The 14,074-nt window shown below is 40.5% G+C and overlaps 1 protein-coding gene and 1 long non-coding RNA gene across 8 annotated transcripts in view; one reads left to right on the top strand and one right to left on the bottom strand.

The window, feature by feature from the left end:
* Positions 1-9,273, top strand: part of LOC134293690 (uncharacterized) — a 61,724-nt gene extending 52,451 nt beyond the window's left edge. Inside the window, exons 2-3 of the long non-coding RNA XR_010000651.1 lie at positions 8,528-8,548; positions 9,131-9,273. This is a non-coding gene — a long non-coding RNA (uncharacterized LOC134293690). The remainder of the gene's footprint in view (positions 1-8,527; positions 8,549-9,130) is intronic.
* phkb (phosphorylase kinase regulatory subunit beta) overlaps positions 1-14,074 on the bottom strand; it is a 196,762-nt gene that overhangs the window by 126,864 nt on the left and 55,824 nt on the right. For all 7 annotated transcript variants that reach the window (XM_062962009.1, XM_008113900.3, XM_008113904.3 and 4 more), the window contains one exon: positions 7,951-8,066. In XM_062962009.1, coding sequence (XP_062818079.1) covers positions 7,951-8,066 — 116 coding nt within the window. The remainder of the gene's footprint in view (positions 1-7,950; positions 8,067-14,074) is intronic.

Consider the following 14,074-nt stretch of genomic DNA (forward strand, 5'->3'; position numbering starts at 1 on the left):
AAAATCCCAACCAGTATCCCGACCCTGAGGTAGGAATGAGGTAGGGCACCATAAAGCAAAAAGAAAAGATTTCTGAATATTTTTCCACACCTCAAAATCCTTACAAATAAATAAACACATCAAGAGGGGCGGAAAGATTCTACACTAGTCAATTCTATAATTTGTTTTTACAGCAATTCTTTCTCGTAAGGGATTACTGAAATATGTGAGTGCTCGTCTGTAATCTAAAGTAGCAGTTCATTCTACAAGATCAGAATTATAACAGGTTCAACAGGGGAAAGCTGATTACAAATATGTGATTCTACTATAGTAAAATATATATCTTAAATGTAACTTTGATTTCAATCTCAAGGGCAGGGAAAAAGTGCCAAAGAACAGCATGGGATTTCATGGCTGTGTGAGCCCTATGTTATTTTTTCTTTTCAGGATACTAAGCACGTGCTTTCAAATTTGGCTTTTGGTTTATCTCTGGCCATATTACATGAGCTGGTTTTAAGATAAAGCCCTAAATTGCATAAGTAAAGGATACTTGTGGTGCCATCTTTTCCCATATATTAAAAAAGATCCTCCTTCACATCACATTAACTAGAGATGTGACTATAAGTAGGAAGTGAATTAATTTTTGTCTCTGCAGGTGAACTCATGTTACAGAACATTTTGTCCCTAGTCCCCACTTGGTTTGTCACTTGGCCAAACTGATTTTCCAGAGGATATTTCGTTTCCTAGGTTACTTTGAACCAACTCGTCCTCTTTTTTCATCTATTGTGATTTTCTTTGATTTAACTGGTTCATAGGACAAATCTTTTCAATTATTTTGCATATGATGCGGACTACCTTTTCCAAATTGAATATGAATCCACAATATGAATATTTCTAGTAATAACAGGCAAAACATAAACTTCTTGGCAGAGTATTAAAGTTTTCTAAAGAACCTAGCAGAAACAATCAAAAGCCCTCATAAGTTATTCTCAAAGAGGCAGTCATCAGAATATTATAGAAATCTAATACTTTTCTGGGAGCTTTAGGTTAGGTATACATTCAAAGAATCTTGTTTCCCAAGTGATACAACATATTGCTTGGATACTTGTGTCACAAATTACTAAAATAGAATAGAATAACATTGCCACTGTAAAGGTAAAGGGAAAGGGAAAGGTTTCCACTGACGTTAAGTCCAGTCTGGGGGTTGGTGCTTATCTCCATTTCTAAGCCAAAGAGCCGGCGTTGTCCGTAGACACCTCCAAGGTCATGTGGCCAGCATGACTGCATGGAGCACCATTACCTTCCCGCCGGAGCCGTACCTATTGATTTACTCACATTGGCATGTTTTCGAACTGCTAGGTTGGCAGGAGCTGGAGCTAACAGCGGCCGCTCACGCCGCTCCCAGGGTTTGAACCTGGTACCTTTCGGTCTCCAGCTCAGTACTTTAACGCACTTTGCCACTGGGGCTCCTATGAATCACATCAATAGTTCAATATAGTTACAGCTCTAGGATAAAAGCTGTCTCAAGACTATTTGTCCTTGCCTTTATCATTCTGTACTGTCTGCATGTACAGATGGTAATAATTTTAAAAAAAGAATATGCTTGGTGAGATGGATCCCCAAGAATGCTCTGAGCTTTCTTAAGGTTGTGGGACTTATAAAGTTCTTCCAAAGAGGGGAGAGGGCAACCAATGATTCTCTGTCAGAAATGGTGATCCTGTGGAGCGCCTTCCTATCTGCCACTGTGCAGTTACCAAACCCCACACAATACAGTAGGTTAGGACACTCTCTATAGCTCGGTGGTAGAAAGTCACCAGCAGTTTTCATTCAGTTGTTGGTTCCTCAGCCGTCTCAGGTAGTACAGTCTCTGCTGGGCCCTCTTAACCAACATCGCTGTACGGGTGACCCTGGTCAGATCTTCCTTAATAGTGACACCAAGGAACTCAAAACCAGCCACCCATTCCACTTGGTCCCCATTTATGACCAAGGGCTGGATTTCCAGTCTGTTCTTTCTGTAGTCCACTATAGTAAGTAAGTAAATAACTTTATTTTTCTATCCCGCCACCATCTCCCGACAGGGACTCGGGGCGGCTAACATGGGACAAAGGCCCGAAACCAACCAAGTACAACAAGGCATATCACAATTAATAAAAGCAGTGAGATCATCATTATAAAAACAATACAATTACATTAATCATAAGAACACATTAAAAGTATAAAATGGGTAAAAACAAAATACACTAGAGTTTCACTTATCCAACATAAACGGGCCAGCAGAATGTTGGATAAGCGAATATGTTGGATAATAAGGAGAGATTAAGAAAAAGCCTATTAAACATCAAAATAGGTTATGATTTTACAATTTAAGCATCCAAACATTATGTTATACAACAAATTTGACAGAAAAAGTAGTTCATTACGCATTAATGCTATGTAGTAATTACAGTATTTACAAATTTAGCACCAAAATATCACAATGCATTGAAAACATTGACTACAAAAATGCGTTGGATAATCCAGAATGTTGGATAAGTGAGTGTTGGATAAGTGAGACTCTACTGTAAAATGAGATAAAATGAGCTACTTGGTCTTATTGATGTTAAGAACCAGATTACTGTCCTTACACCACGAGAACAGCCAATCCACGTCATCCCGATAGGTAGATTTATCTCCTTCAGAGATAAGCCCCACCATGGTTGCATCATCCACAGATTTGGTAATTATATTGTTATTGTGGATGGAGATGTAATCATATGTGTACAAGTGTAAAAGAGAGGACTCAACACACAGCCCTGTGACATCCCAGTGATGAGAGTAAGAACTGAAGAGTTATGATTACATAATCTAACCCCCTGCGAATGTCCAAACAAGAGCAATTACTAGAGATTAATGGAGATGTTCCTTTTGCTGAAACAAGAATATCCAAGTGCCTCCACTCTTCAAGATTAAGACAGCTGTATGAATACAGAAATAATGAGCAAGAGTAGACAAAAATGAAGAACAGCACCATTAGTTTCTGCCTTTTGTCTACATTATAGGGCATAAACTTCAGTAAAAATGGATTTAAAATCTTGCTATGCCTCCAAGGTGCCAACATATATTGTTAACATGAGCTAGTATGTCTAGGAATGCTGCATAGTTGTTGCCAAGCTCAAATTCTATGATTAGGTATTACGGCTGCTGCTGAATTTTAGATGCTCGATGGATGCCTTCATGATTGCTGAAGAAAAAAAGAGACAAGGCACTCTGCTGTTAAATTATGGTTCATTCTCTCTTGGAACATCATTAACTACAGGCTCCAAGGATCAATTTAAGGAATATGTAATCAGAATGAAAAATGTCTGTATAGTGGGACATGGTGGTTATATGAACCAAATCTTCATTAAACATTAAAGCTATGCCCTGAAACCACCATAGATTTGTGCTCATGTTTGTTTGTTTACATCATTTTAGAAGTAGATCAAATATGTTCTCCTCAAGCACACAGCTCTAAGGCATGGTCAAAAGCATCTTAAATTTACAAGACTATGCTATCCCTCATCGATATGCAGAGTTCTTTAGAAGCTTGTTATACTGCCCAGAATGGCAAATATTGAATAATAATGAAAGTTTTTCCCATTAAGTTGTTCCACACATCCTAGCTGTTGTTTTGCACATCCTGGCTGTTTGTCCAATCTAGTCATTTGCTGCATTCAACAAAAATGAAGTAAATATCAAGGGATAACACAGCCTACAGCCAAGAAATAACGAAGCCATTAAAAACAATTAAAATAATCCTAACTGCCAAGGTATGGATCCAATCTCTGTAAACCTAAGAAACATTTTTGGTATATACATCTTCCTATAGTAAAAAAAGTATGAAACATTGGTAATGATACTCAGAGATGTTTAGGACTAAAAGCTGCATTCAAAACACAGTCAGCGTAACCTTAATAGGGCCAGACAACCTGACTGCAGCATATTAACTGCAGAACAAAGGAGAACAAGTAGAAGATTCTGGTGTCTTGTATTTTTTAAGTTTTCAGTACAAAGATACTATATATATTTTTCAAACACCACTATTATCAGCAACACAGATGGGCTACATCAAAAATATTTTTGCAGAAGTGTTCAGCAGATGCTTGGAAACAGCTTGATCAAAATGGTTACAGGACAAATGAATATTTTAGGAGCTCAAACACACGGGAGGGATATCATACGGTTCTATAGAGATATTCGAATGCCTACTTAAAAAAAAAACATTAGGAGAAGACTGCAGTTTTGCAGATCTTTCTCACTGAAAATTCAACTCTAAATGTTCCTGTCTTCAAAAAATTATGTTTTGCATTTTATGGAGGTAACCAAACTCAAAGCTAGTGATTTTATGTGCAATTGAAGTCCACTTCTAAATAATTGCAGACATTTTTGAATGATAAATATTGCTGTTAAATTATCACACTAATCCCAAGCAGACATCATCTGTGAAATGATTACTTTTATTGCAGAAGTATTATCAGTTAATAAGGCCAACGAAATATTAGAAATCATAACATTGTGATGTGATAGATTTGTTTTGAGTATGAATGTGTCAAATTGACCTGGGATTTGCAGGAATATTTTTTTAATGTTCTAGTTAATAAAAGTTTTTAGCGCATTTGTATTTCTTACAAGCAGCTAAGGTGTCAACAGGTTTGGTAGAGTGGGTCCACTTAGTTGAGAAATGACTACAGAATTCAGGGTGCACTGTGGTTAGAAGCAGAACTGGTTTACTAATAGTGTTTTGCAATTCCCTAGTAGGATTTTTAATACAGGCCTCCAGCAGATTCTGTCATACATTGGTAGAGAAGAGTGTTTTGAGGTTGACTTGATCTGAAAGGGGCAGTAAATCCATGGTGCTTGAATACCACACAGTCTAGGTTCAAATGTTCTCTACCTAGTAATACTAGTAATACTACCTAAAAGATATAATTTACCTAGAGCAAAAGTATCCACGCTTTTCATGTTGGTGACACAATACTTTTACACGCACCATTTCGCAACACAGTAATTCTGTTTTAATAGCAAACTGGAGGCAAAACCAACCCCTTCCAAGACACTTAAACGAATTTTAATATTGAAATGTCTGGGGCCCAACATATCACATGAGTGTGTGTGTATATGTGTATGTGTGTATGTGTATATGTATGTATATGTATGTATGTGTGTGTGTGTGTGTATGTATGTGTGTGTGTGTGTATATATATATATAAATTTCACATGGACTCAGAGATTTCTCATTGAAATCACGCAAAATGCCTGCACACTGCAGTCGATACAGGAACATGCCACAATACAGAGTTTTGAAAGCTCTGACCTAGAGGCTCTTTGAACATTTCTCATGGGTTCCTGTCTCCTTGTGTACCTATCTCTCGTTTTCATGCACTCCAATTTGGAATAACTGAAAACATTATGGTTATTGTTGGGATTTCAAATTCTCAGTTGACTAGGCATTTCTGGATGTTATATTCTGAAAAAATGACTTTCAAACTCAAAATTACTATTAATCCTCTTCTTGACTCAGATTCTAGCATGGTGCTAGATTTCAAATTTCTTAGGCAGGCCCATGACTTCTCACTAACTGGGTTAGTGTTACCCAACTCTGTCGTCTATCAATGTCTGTCCCTCTGCAATCAAATGCACAACAAAGACCAGAATTACCTTTCCCATGATGACTAATACAGTTATGAACAAAAAGGTGCCTCTTTTTGTAGAATTCCCCCCCCCCCCATTTTATATAACACTAAAGTGATCCAATTTGTTAACCCTGAACCAGGATTCAAAGCTTTTAAAGCCCTAATTGCATTGCCTTTTACCATCACTTTGGGCTAGAAAAGAAAAAGAGTCTGAAAGGTTCGATAGTCTGCAAATTTCTGTCAGCCTTGACAAAATCTTGGCCAAGCTATAGCTGATGGGAGCACATTTTGGGCTCAGACACTCATGTAAGTTTCCCATCTAAGTTGGAAGACAAGATTTGCAATAATCAACGTTTTTGTGATTCAGATATTACAGCAAATTAATGCTATTGAAAATCAGGTGTAAAAAGAGGGCAAAAGTGTGATGGACGGCCCCAAACCCTATAAACTAAGTCTGAACCAGTTCATTCCTTCTGGTTTTTTTTAATGTTTACATTATTTGCACTAGATGTGTGCATAAAATGGATCTAAACTGTCATATAATCCAAATTATCAAAGGAGATAAACCACATTATATGCTTTGGACTGGATTTTATTAATCTACACTGCCATGTGCAGTAATACAATTCAACACAGATAATCTGGATTTTATATGGCAGTGTAGATCCAGCCATAACCTCTTTGAAACAGAAACTCTTGGTTGATGACCTTGCCATACTCTCTGAATACAGCCACTGACATGAAGAGCTAAAGTGTGCCACTAAAATATATATATCTAGTCCAAGGTCTATTGAAATAGTTCTCCAAACTTACTAATATAACTTTAATGTGCACTAAAGGAATAAAAAGAAACATCTCAAATTAATACAAGCATCTGATTTTTATTGCAGAGATAGGTTACCAATATATAAAATCACAGACACAAGTGTCCACCTGCTTCCCTTAATGTTACAACATACTGAAATAAATGCACTGAGCCAATACAGAAAATGTTATATATGTAAGAACTGTCATCGGGACTTCTCTTTTAGCCTGTGGTATTTGCAAGCTATTTTCCCTGGGAAATTATTACTGTTGTCATCGAAAAGGCCACAGTTCTACAGACTTCGCTGCTAATGGAGCACAAACAGAAGTAACATATAATTTCAGGATTTTATTTCAAAAGAGTATGAGTAATAAAAAAAGAGCACAGTTACAAAGAATATTGGTATTCTAAAAGACACATCATGGGAGTCTTAAAGTACCTTGGCGTCTGTAATGATTCAGTGGCAGAACTATAAACCCGACTTGTTTGAACATTTCTGGAATTAAGGAGTATGGTCAGAGTTATATTTATAACTATGGGGGTCACTAACTTGATACTGAAGCTTATCATTGCTAGGAAAGTGTAATAAATTGAGTGGAAAGGCGCTATCTCTCAGTGTGTGGAGTGATTATTAACAAAGGAAGATACGCTCTGCACAAAGCCGTGTTCAACCTTATTTTTTACCAGGAAAAATTATGAACTCAAATTGGACTAAGTCTGGGAATGAACGTAAGCATACAAATGTACACTATTAATGTGTACTGAGAACTCTACGCAATCCGGTTTATATAATCAACTTGAGTATATTTTCTGTACATTCATGTAAACTTTGGTTCATTAAACAGATAACATTTTAAAAGCACCAGTACACACTTAGCTCGCCAACTACTAGCTGCAGATTGACCAGAAACACAATGGATTACCCCTACCCTAAAGTGCTTTGGATGCTACCAACACAAAAACAATAGCCTACAGATGCTTAATGTGCATTAGAGAAACTACAAGTTTGAAAAGTACAACAACAACAACAACAACAACAACAACATGTGATTGATGTGAACTTGGTTCAGACTTTTAGGTGGACATAGTGATAGTAACAATGATTAAAATAATTATTGTTGTTATTATTGTTATTCTCATTATGAAAGCAGACAGGTAAATCTGGTGAGATATAAAGGTTGAAGGAAATATCCACCAGCATGAAAACTAATATATTGTCAGGCTTTCAGTGGGTTTAATTTATCTGTTAATTGTGCTCTCTCTTTTTTTTTGTTTCTATGGTCTCATTTTAATTTCTTATATTTTACATTATTTTTATAAACCATCTTGAGGGCACTTATGGAAGAGGTGCTCAAACACAGTATGTAAATGTCTTTACAATGCCCTTAAACCAGTGTTAATTTTCATGTACATTTAGAGAAAAAATAGATGTAAACATGGGGCAGAATATACCTGTGGGTGATCAATTAGAAGTCATGACAGTGACCAGAAACACAGGCAGTCATCCAGACTTACCTGGAATGCAGTTCAGTGCTTCCATTGTTGTATTTGCTTCCTCTTTCCCACACACCAAAATCTGGCACCCGATAAGCTCTTTCAACACAAAATACAAGGTTCTGTATGAAGGACACCTAAGCAAAAACAAGAAGGTATGAAAATGGGATGAAAAAGTGAAGAAGAATAGTGCTTCTTCTCATCAATATTAGCATGTTGATGTTAAATTAGTCACATTTGTTTACTGTACAGATCAAGACACATTTGGTAGAACCTAAGAAATAGAAGCACTGCCTTAAATTCTCTATATGATTTTGAAAACATATTTAATTGCCACGGGTCTAGAAAAGTCATTATCTCTCCTTCATTTCCCATCACTAGAATTGGTGAAAAGCCATTGCCAGTCTCTCACAGAGAAGACAATAAAGAGACAATACTACTGTATGCAATTGCTATAGCTATACTGTGTTTCGATGTCCAGGTTTTCTCATTTCTACTATTAATGAATCCACTTGTCACAGCTGTTCTTTTATCTCAATTAGTGAATACTTCTTATGATTACAGTTCCATATATACAAGTTGTTTCTGTCTATTACAGGCCACACAGAAACAGTGTCTGGTGAGTGATCTACTCCTGATGAGTAGCTTATTTCATAGCTGATAGCTTTATGACTAACAGTCATTTATTGGCATCTATAACTGAAGAAAATTGTGTGAATTCCTCACATTCGGGATACTGAATGTTGTCATAGTGAGGCACTTTATTGGCAAACAAGGGAATGGCAGGCATATATAAATGCCTTTGAAAGAGAATGTCCAAAATTACAGTGGCGTCACTGCCTTTACTCTTGCAGGGCGAGCCCAGCCAAATGCTGCTGTGTCCATATTGCCACTTTTACTAATTTAACATAGCAGCCACAGCTCCTGGTTCTAAATTAATTGAAGTTGTTTGTTTGTTGTTTTAATTATATAGATTTACAATCGGACTGCATTAAAATGAAAAGGCTTTGATTCCCGAGGAATGTCATTCCAATATCAGTTGTGAAGTCTTGGCTCTGCCTTTTCCTCTCCTTTGCATTAGTTCCCTCTGTTTATAGGTTTTCCCAATAGTGTAGATACCTCCCTGTGTATTTATTTTGGGTGTGGTATAAAAAAAACCCTAGAGACCAGCCTTAGTTGTTCTATTCCATTTGCTCCACAGAGCTCTCTTGCTAGACTCCTCCTCTTTCTGCAGCAGAACTACAGTGAGCAGAGGCATGGGCATTGTTTGGTAATCCTAGGCCCAAGCAATCCAAAACAGGCATACTTAGCACCTGCATTCAGCCAGTATTCATATACCACCAGTCCCAGAGACAACAGAAGCTTTTGACCAGTTTAAGCTTCACAAGGAAGAAGATTGAAACAGTTTATGAGCAGTAGCTTGTAAACCAGCGCTTTGCATCAGAGGCAGAAGACTTTCAAGGACTCCAGAGAGATGACTGCAACCAGCAAAATCTCCTTTTGTAATGTATTGTCCTAAGCTATCTTATAATAGTCCCGGGTGGAGTTAACTCTGTATTCATCTTGTTTTCAGTAAACTCATTCTGGTTATCTTCTCACCTTGCCTCAAGTGCCTCTGTATGTTAAGGGTCTTGATCTTAACAGAAGGTATACAGATAGTCCCTGAGTAAAGCCAGACACTATAGTTTTTCCCAAAGGCTCGAGTGTGTCAACACATCAGTGGATATACTGAATAAGTAGAAGTTCTCAAAAGAAAATTCTCTCTGGCCTGCAATGCTCTCCTTTTGTTGTAGTCTAGGAATAATTTTCAGTGCACTGAGAGACACCTGTGCACAACATCTGTAGAGTCACATTGTTCCCAACTAAGTTAAAACATTAATGCATCCTTTTCATAAAGACTCTTGAAATATTAGGTTTTAAGTATCAACCAGGTACAGGGTATTGTACAGTATCTGCTGCTTAAAATTAGGCCTAAAATAATAAACTGAAAATAACATCTTTTGTTTGTAAGGAGTTAACAAACATTGCTATTGTGCACAGGGGGAAAAATCCCATTAACTTTACCCAACCATTTAAACTTGCTCAGCTTTTTCATCTAGTACTGCAGGCAGCTCATTTACCTCCGAGGGAAAAAAGAGTAATAATGAACTGCTTCGCTGCACTCAATAGGCATAGCATCCTGCACAAGTGAATTGTCTATATGTAAAATAATCAAAGTCGTAGAGAAAAGAAGGGAAGCACCCAAAAGTTGTCTTCAGACTTCAAAACAGTTGAAATAGAAACAATTCAAGCAAAGCTGGTATCAGTCCCAAGTCCGTTAAAACAAATCAGAGTGAAATAATGCCCAGGTGGACCATGAAACCATACTTTTCTTAGCTATCAGAGGAAGATGTAAACTGGGTTTAGAGTGATGGGTAACACTGCAAACATCTTTAAAGCAGAAAATAGACTAGATGACCCATGTGGTCTCTTCCAACTCTATGATTCCTAAGATTGTGTGAGTATTATTGAGATAAATGACCATTGTCTGATGAGATGGTTTATCAGGTAGAAGATCTAGCAACAGACAAATGGCAGTAGAGGGAAAGGATTTCTACCCCTACTTTTCATTACTGGTAGGAGGTACTCTATATACTCATGTGTAAGTATAGATATTTTAGTAAAAAATCATCTCCAAAAAGCTGGGTTGATTTATCCATGGGTCAATGTGGGTCTATTTAGAGCAGCAAGAACTTAGTCCATCCAAGGAGAGTCCTTAAAAAGCACAAACTAATTTCTGGACAGAAGTTGCTGTTTCCATCTGCTGCCTGCCAGCACAGGAGAAGGGAGTCCTGCTGACCCACCTCTGGCCCTGCTACTTTGGAGTAAGGAGGAAAGGAAGAGAGTGGAGGAAGCCCTTAAAAACTCCTGCTTCTGGACTCTTCTTGCTGTTTCCATCTGCTGCCTGCCAGCACAGGAGAAGGGAGTCCTGCTGACCCACCTCTGGCCCTGCTACTCTGGAGTAAGGAGGAAAGGAAGAGAGTGGAGGAAGCCCTTAAAAACTCCTGCTTCTGGACTCTTCTTGCTGTTTCCATCTGCTGCCTGCCAGCACAGGAGAAGGGAGTCCTGCTGACCCACCTCTGGCCCTGCTACTCTGGAGTAAGGAGGAAAGGAAGAGAGTGGAGGAAGCCCTTAAAAACTCCTGCTTCTGGACTCTTCTTGCTGTTTCCATCTGCTGCCTGCCAGCACAGGAGAAGGGAGTCCTGCTGACCCACCTCTGGCCCTGCTACTCTGGAGTAAGGAGGAAAGGAAGAGAGTGGAGGAAGCCCTTAAAAACTCCTGCTTCTGGACTCTTCTTGCTGTTTCCATCTGCTGCCTGCCAGCACAGGAGAAGGGAGTCCTGCTGACCCACCTCTGGCCCTGCTACTCTGGAGTAAGGAGGAAAGGAAGAGAGTGGAGGAAGCCCTTAAAAACTCCTGCTTCTGGACTCTTCTTGCTGTTTCCATCTGCTGCCTGCCAGCACAGGAGAAGGGAGTCCTGCTGACCCACCTCTGGCCCTGCTACTTTGGAGTAAGGAGGAAAGGAAGAGAGTGGAGGAAGCCCTTAAAAACTCCTGCTTCTGGACTCTTCTTGCTGTTTCCATCTGCTGCCTGCCAGCACAGGAGAAGGGAGTCCTGCTGACCCACCTCTGGCCCTGCTACTCTGGAGTAAGGAGGAAAGGAAGAGAGTGGAGGAAGCCCTTAAAAACTCCTGCTTCTGGACTCTTCTTGCTGTTTCCATCTGCTGCCTGCCAGCACAGGAGAAGGGAGTCCTGCTGACCCACCTCTGGCCCTGCTACTCTGGAGTAAGGAGGAAAGGAAGAGAGTGGAGGAAGCCCTTAAAAACTCCTGCTTCTGGACTCTTCTTGCTGTTTCCATCTGGTGCCTGCCAGCACAGGAGAAGGGAGTCCTGCTGACCCACCTCTGGCCCTGCTACTCTGGAGTAAGGAGGAAAGGAAGAGAGTGGAGGAAGCCCTTAAAAACTCCTGCTTCTGGACTCTTCTTGCTGTTTCCATCTGCTGCCTGCCAGCACAGGAGAAGGGAGTCCTGCTGACCCACCTCTGGCCCTGCTACTCTGGAGTAAGGAGGAAAGGAAGAGAGTGGAGGAAGCCCTTAAAAACTCCTGCTTCTGGACTCTTCTTGCTGTTTCCATCTGCTGCCTGCCAGCACAGGAGAAGGGAGTCCTGCTGACCCACCTCTGGCCCTGCTACTCTGGAGTAAGGAGGAAAGGAAGAGAGTGGAGGAAGCCCTTAAAAACTCCTGCTTCTGGACTCTTCTTGCTGTTTCCATCTGCTGCCTGCCAGCACAGGAGAAGGGAGTCCTGCTGACCCACCTCTGGCCCTGCTACTTTGGAGTAAGGAGGAAAGGAAGAGAGTGGAGGAAGCCCTTAAAAACTCCTGCTTCTGGACTCTTCTTGCTGTTTCCATCTGCTGCCTGCCAGCACAGGAGAAGGGAGTCCTGCTGACCCACCTCTGGCCCTGCTACTCTGGAGTAAGGAGGAAAGGAAGAGAGTGGAGGAAGCCCTTAAAAACTCCTGCTTCTGGACTCTTCTTGCTGTTTCCATCTGCTGCCTGCCAGCACAGGAGAAGGGAGTCCTGCTGACCCACCTCTGGCCCTGCTACTTTGGAGTAAGGAGGAAAGGAAGAGAGTGGAGGAAGCCCTTAAAAACTCCTGCTTCTGGACTCTTCTTGCTGTTTCCATCTGCTGCCTGCCAGCACAGGAGAAGGGAGTCCTGCTGACCCACCTCTGGCCCTGCTACTTTGGAGTAAGGAGGAAAGGAAGAGAGTGGAGGAAGCCCTTAAAAACTCCTGCTTCTGGACTCTTCTTGCTGTTTCCATCTGCTGCCTGCCAGCACAGGAGAAGGGAGTCCTGCTGACCCACCTCTGGCCCTGCTACTTTGGAGTAAGGAGGAAAGGAAGAGAGTGGAGGAAGCCCTTAAAAACTCCTGCTTCTGGACTCTTCTTGCTGTTTCCATCTGCTGCCTGCCAGCACAGGAGAAGGGAGTCCTGCTGACCCACCTCTGGCCCTGCTACTCTGGAGTAAGGAGGAAAGGAAGAGAGTGGAGGAAGCCCTTAAAAACTCCTGCTTCTGGACTCTTCTTGCTGTTTCCATCTGCTGCCTGCCAGCACAGGAGAAGGGAGTCCTGCTGACCCACCTCTGGCCCTGCTACTCTGGAGTAAGGAGGAAAGGAAGAGAGTGGAGGAAGCCCTTAAAAACTCCTGCTTCTGGACTCTTCTTCTTTTTTTTCCCCCTCCTTTGTGTGTGTGTGTTTGTGTATGTGTGTTATACAGAGTCGGGAGTGAGAAAGTTTTTATCTTTACTCAGGGAAACAGTATTGACCGTGATAGGTAGCGGGTTCTTAACCTGGTATTAATGTCATAGGAAGTATTCACATAGGATTTGAGAGTACCGTGAGTTTACTGATTGGTAATTGATGGTTTAGAATGTGAATTGATGGTTTGTGTATGTTGGTGTATGTACTGTTGAGTGAAAGCTTTGACAGAAAGAGACAACAGGATTGAGGTGCTAATTTTGAAAGATTAGAGTGGTATACTATAGGAAGGTTTTTTTTTTTTTTTGGTTTGGTTTTTTTGAGAAGGTAATAAGAAATGAGTTGGAAGGAAACTCCGGGCAACAATGAACTCTCGCACTTATGTGATCTGTTGGGAAAATCGTTCGGTACTGTCTTGCAGCAGCTGGAAATACTGAACGCGAAACTTGACCATCTCTTCAAAGGAATTTCCCTGATTGTGAAATATCCTTCTCCTACAGACACTATAACAACTATACCAACCAGGCTTATTAACTTGAATGAGGAATTAAGCACTCCGGAAGGCCAGGGAGGAATTAAGCTCAAGGAGCAGAAGGTAGTCGTCGGATCAGGCCTTGGAGTGACTGGAGAGGAGGGTGGGTTTTTATCTGGGGGAGTGGGTCTGGGGAGGGTGGATGGGAAGGAAATCAACAATGTCCTGCAGAAGTCGAACAATGAGCTGCCCTCTGAATTGGTCGGACAATCTTTGGATACTTCCTGCAATTCTCAGCATCTTTTACAAACAAATAAGGTTGCAGTGGAAGTTTCAGACTCATTATTGAACAGAGGCAGGTGGACTTCTAAGCGAGCAGTCCAG

Source organism: Anolis carolinensis, unplaced genomic scaffold (genome assembly GCF_035594765.1).
Source record: "Anolis carolinensis isolate JA03-04 unplaced genomic scaffold, rAnoCar3.1.pri scaffold_9, whole genome shotgun sequence".
Lineage (NCBI taxonomy): Eukaryota > Metazoa > Chordata > Lepidosauria > Squamata > Dactyloidae > Anolis > Anolis carolinensis.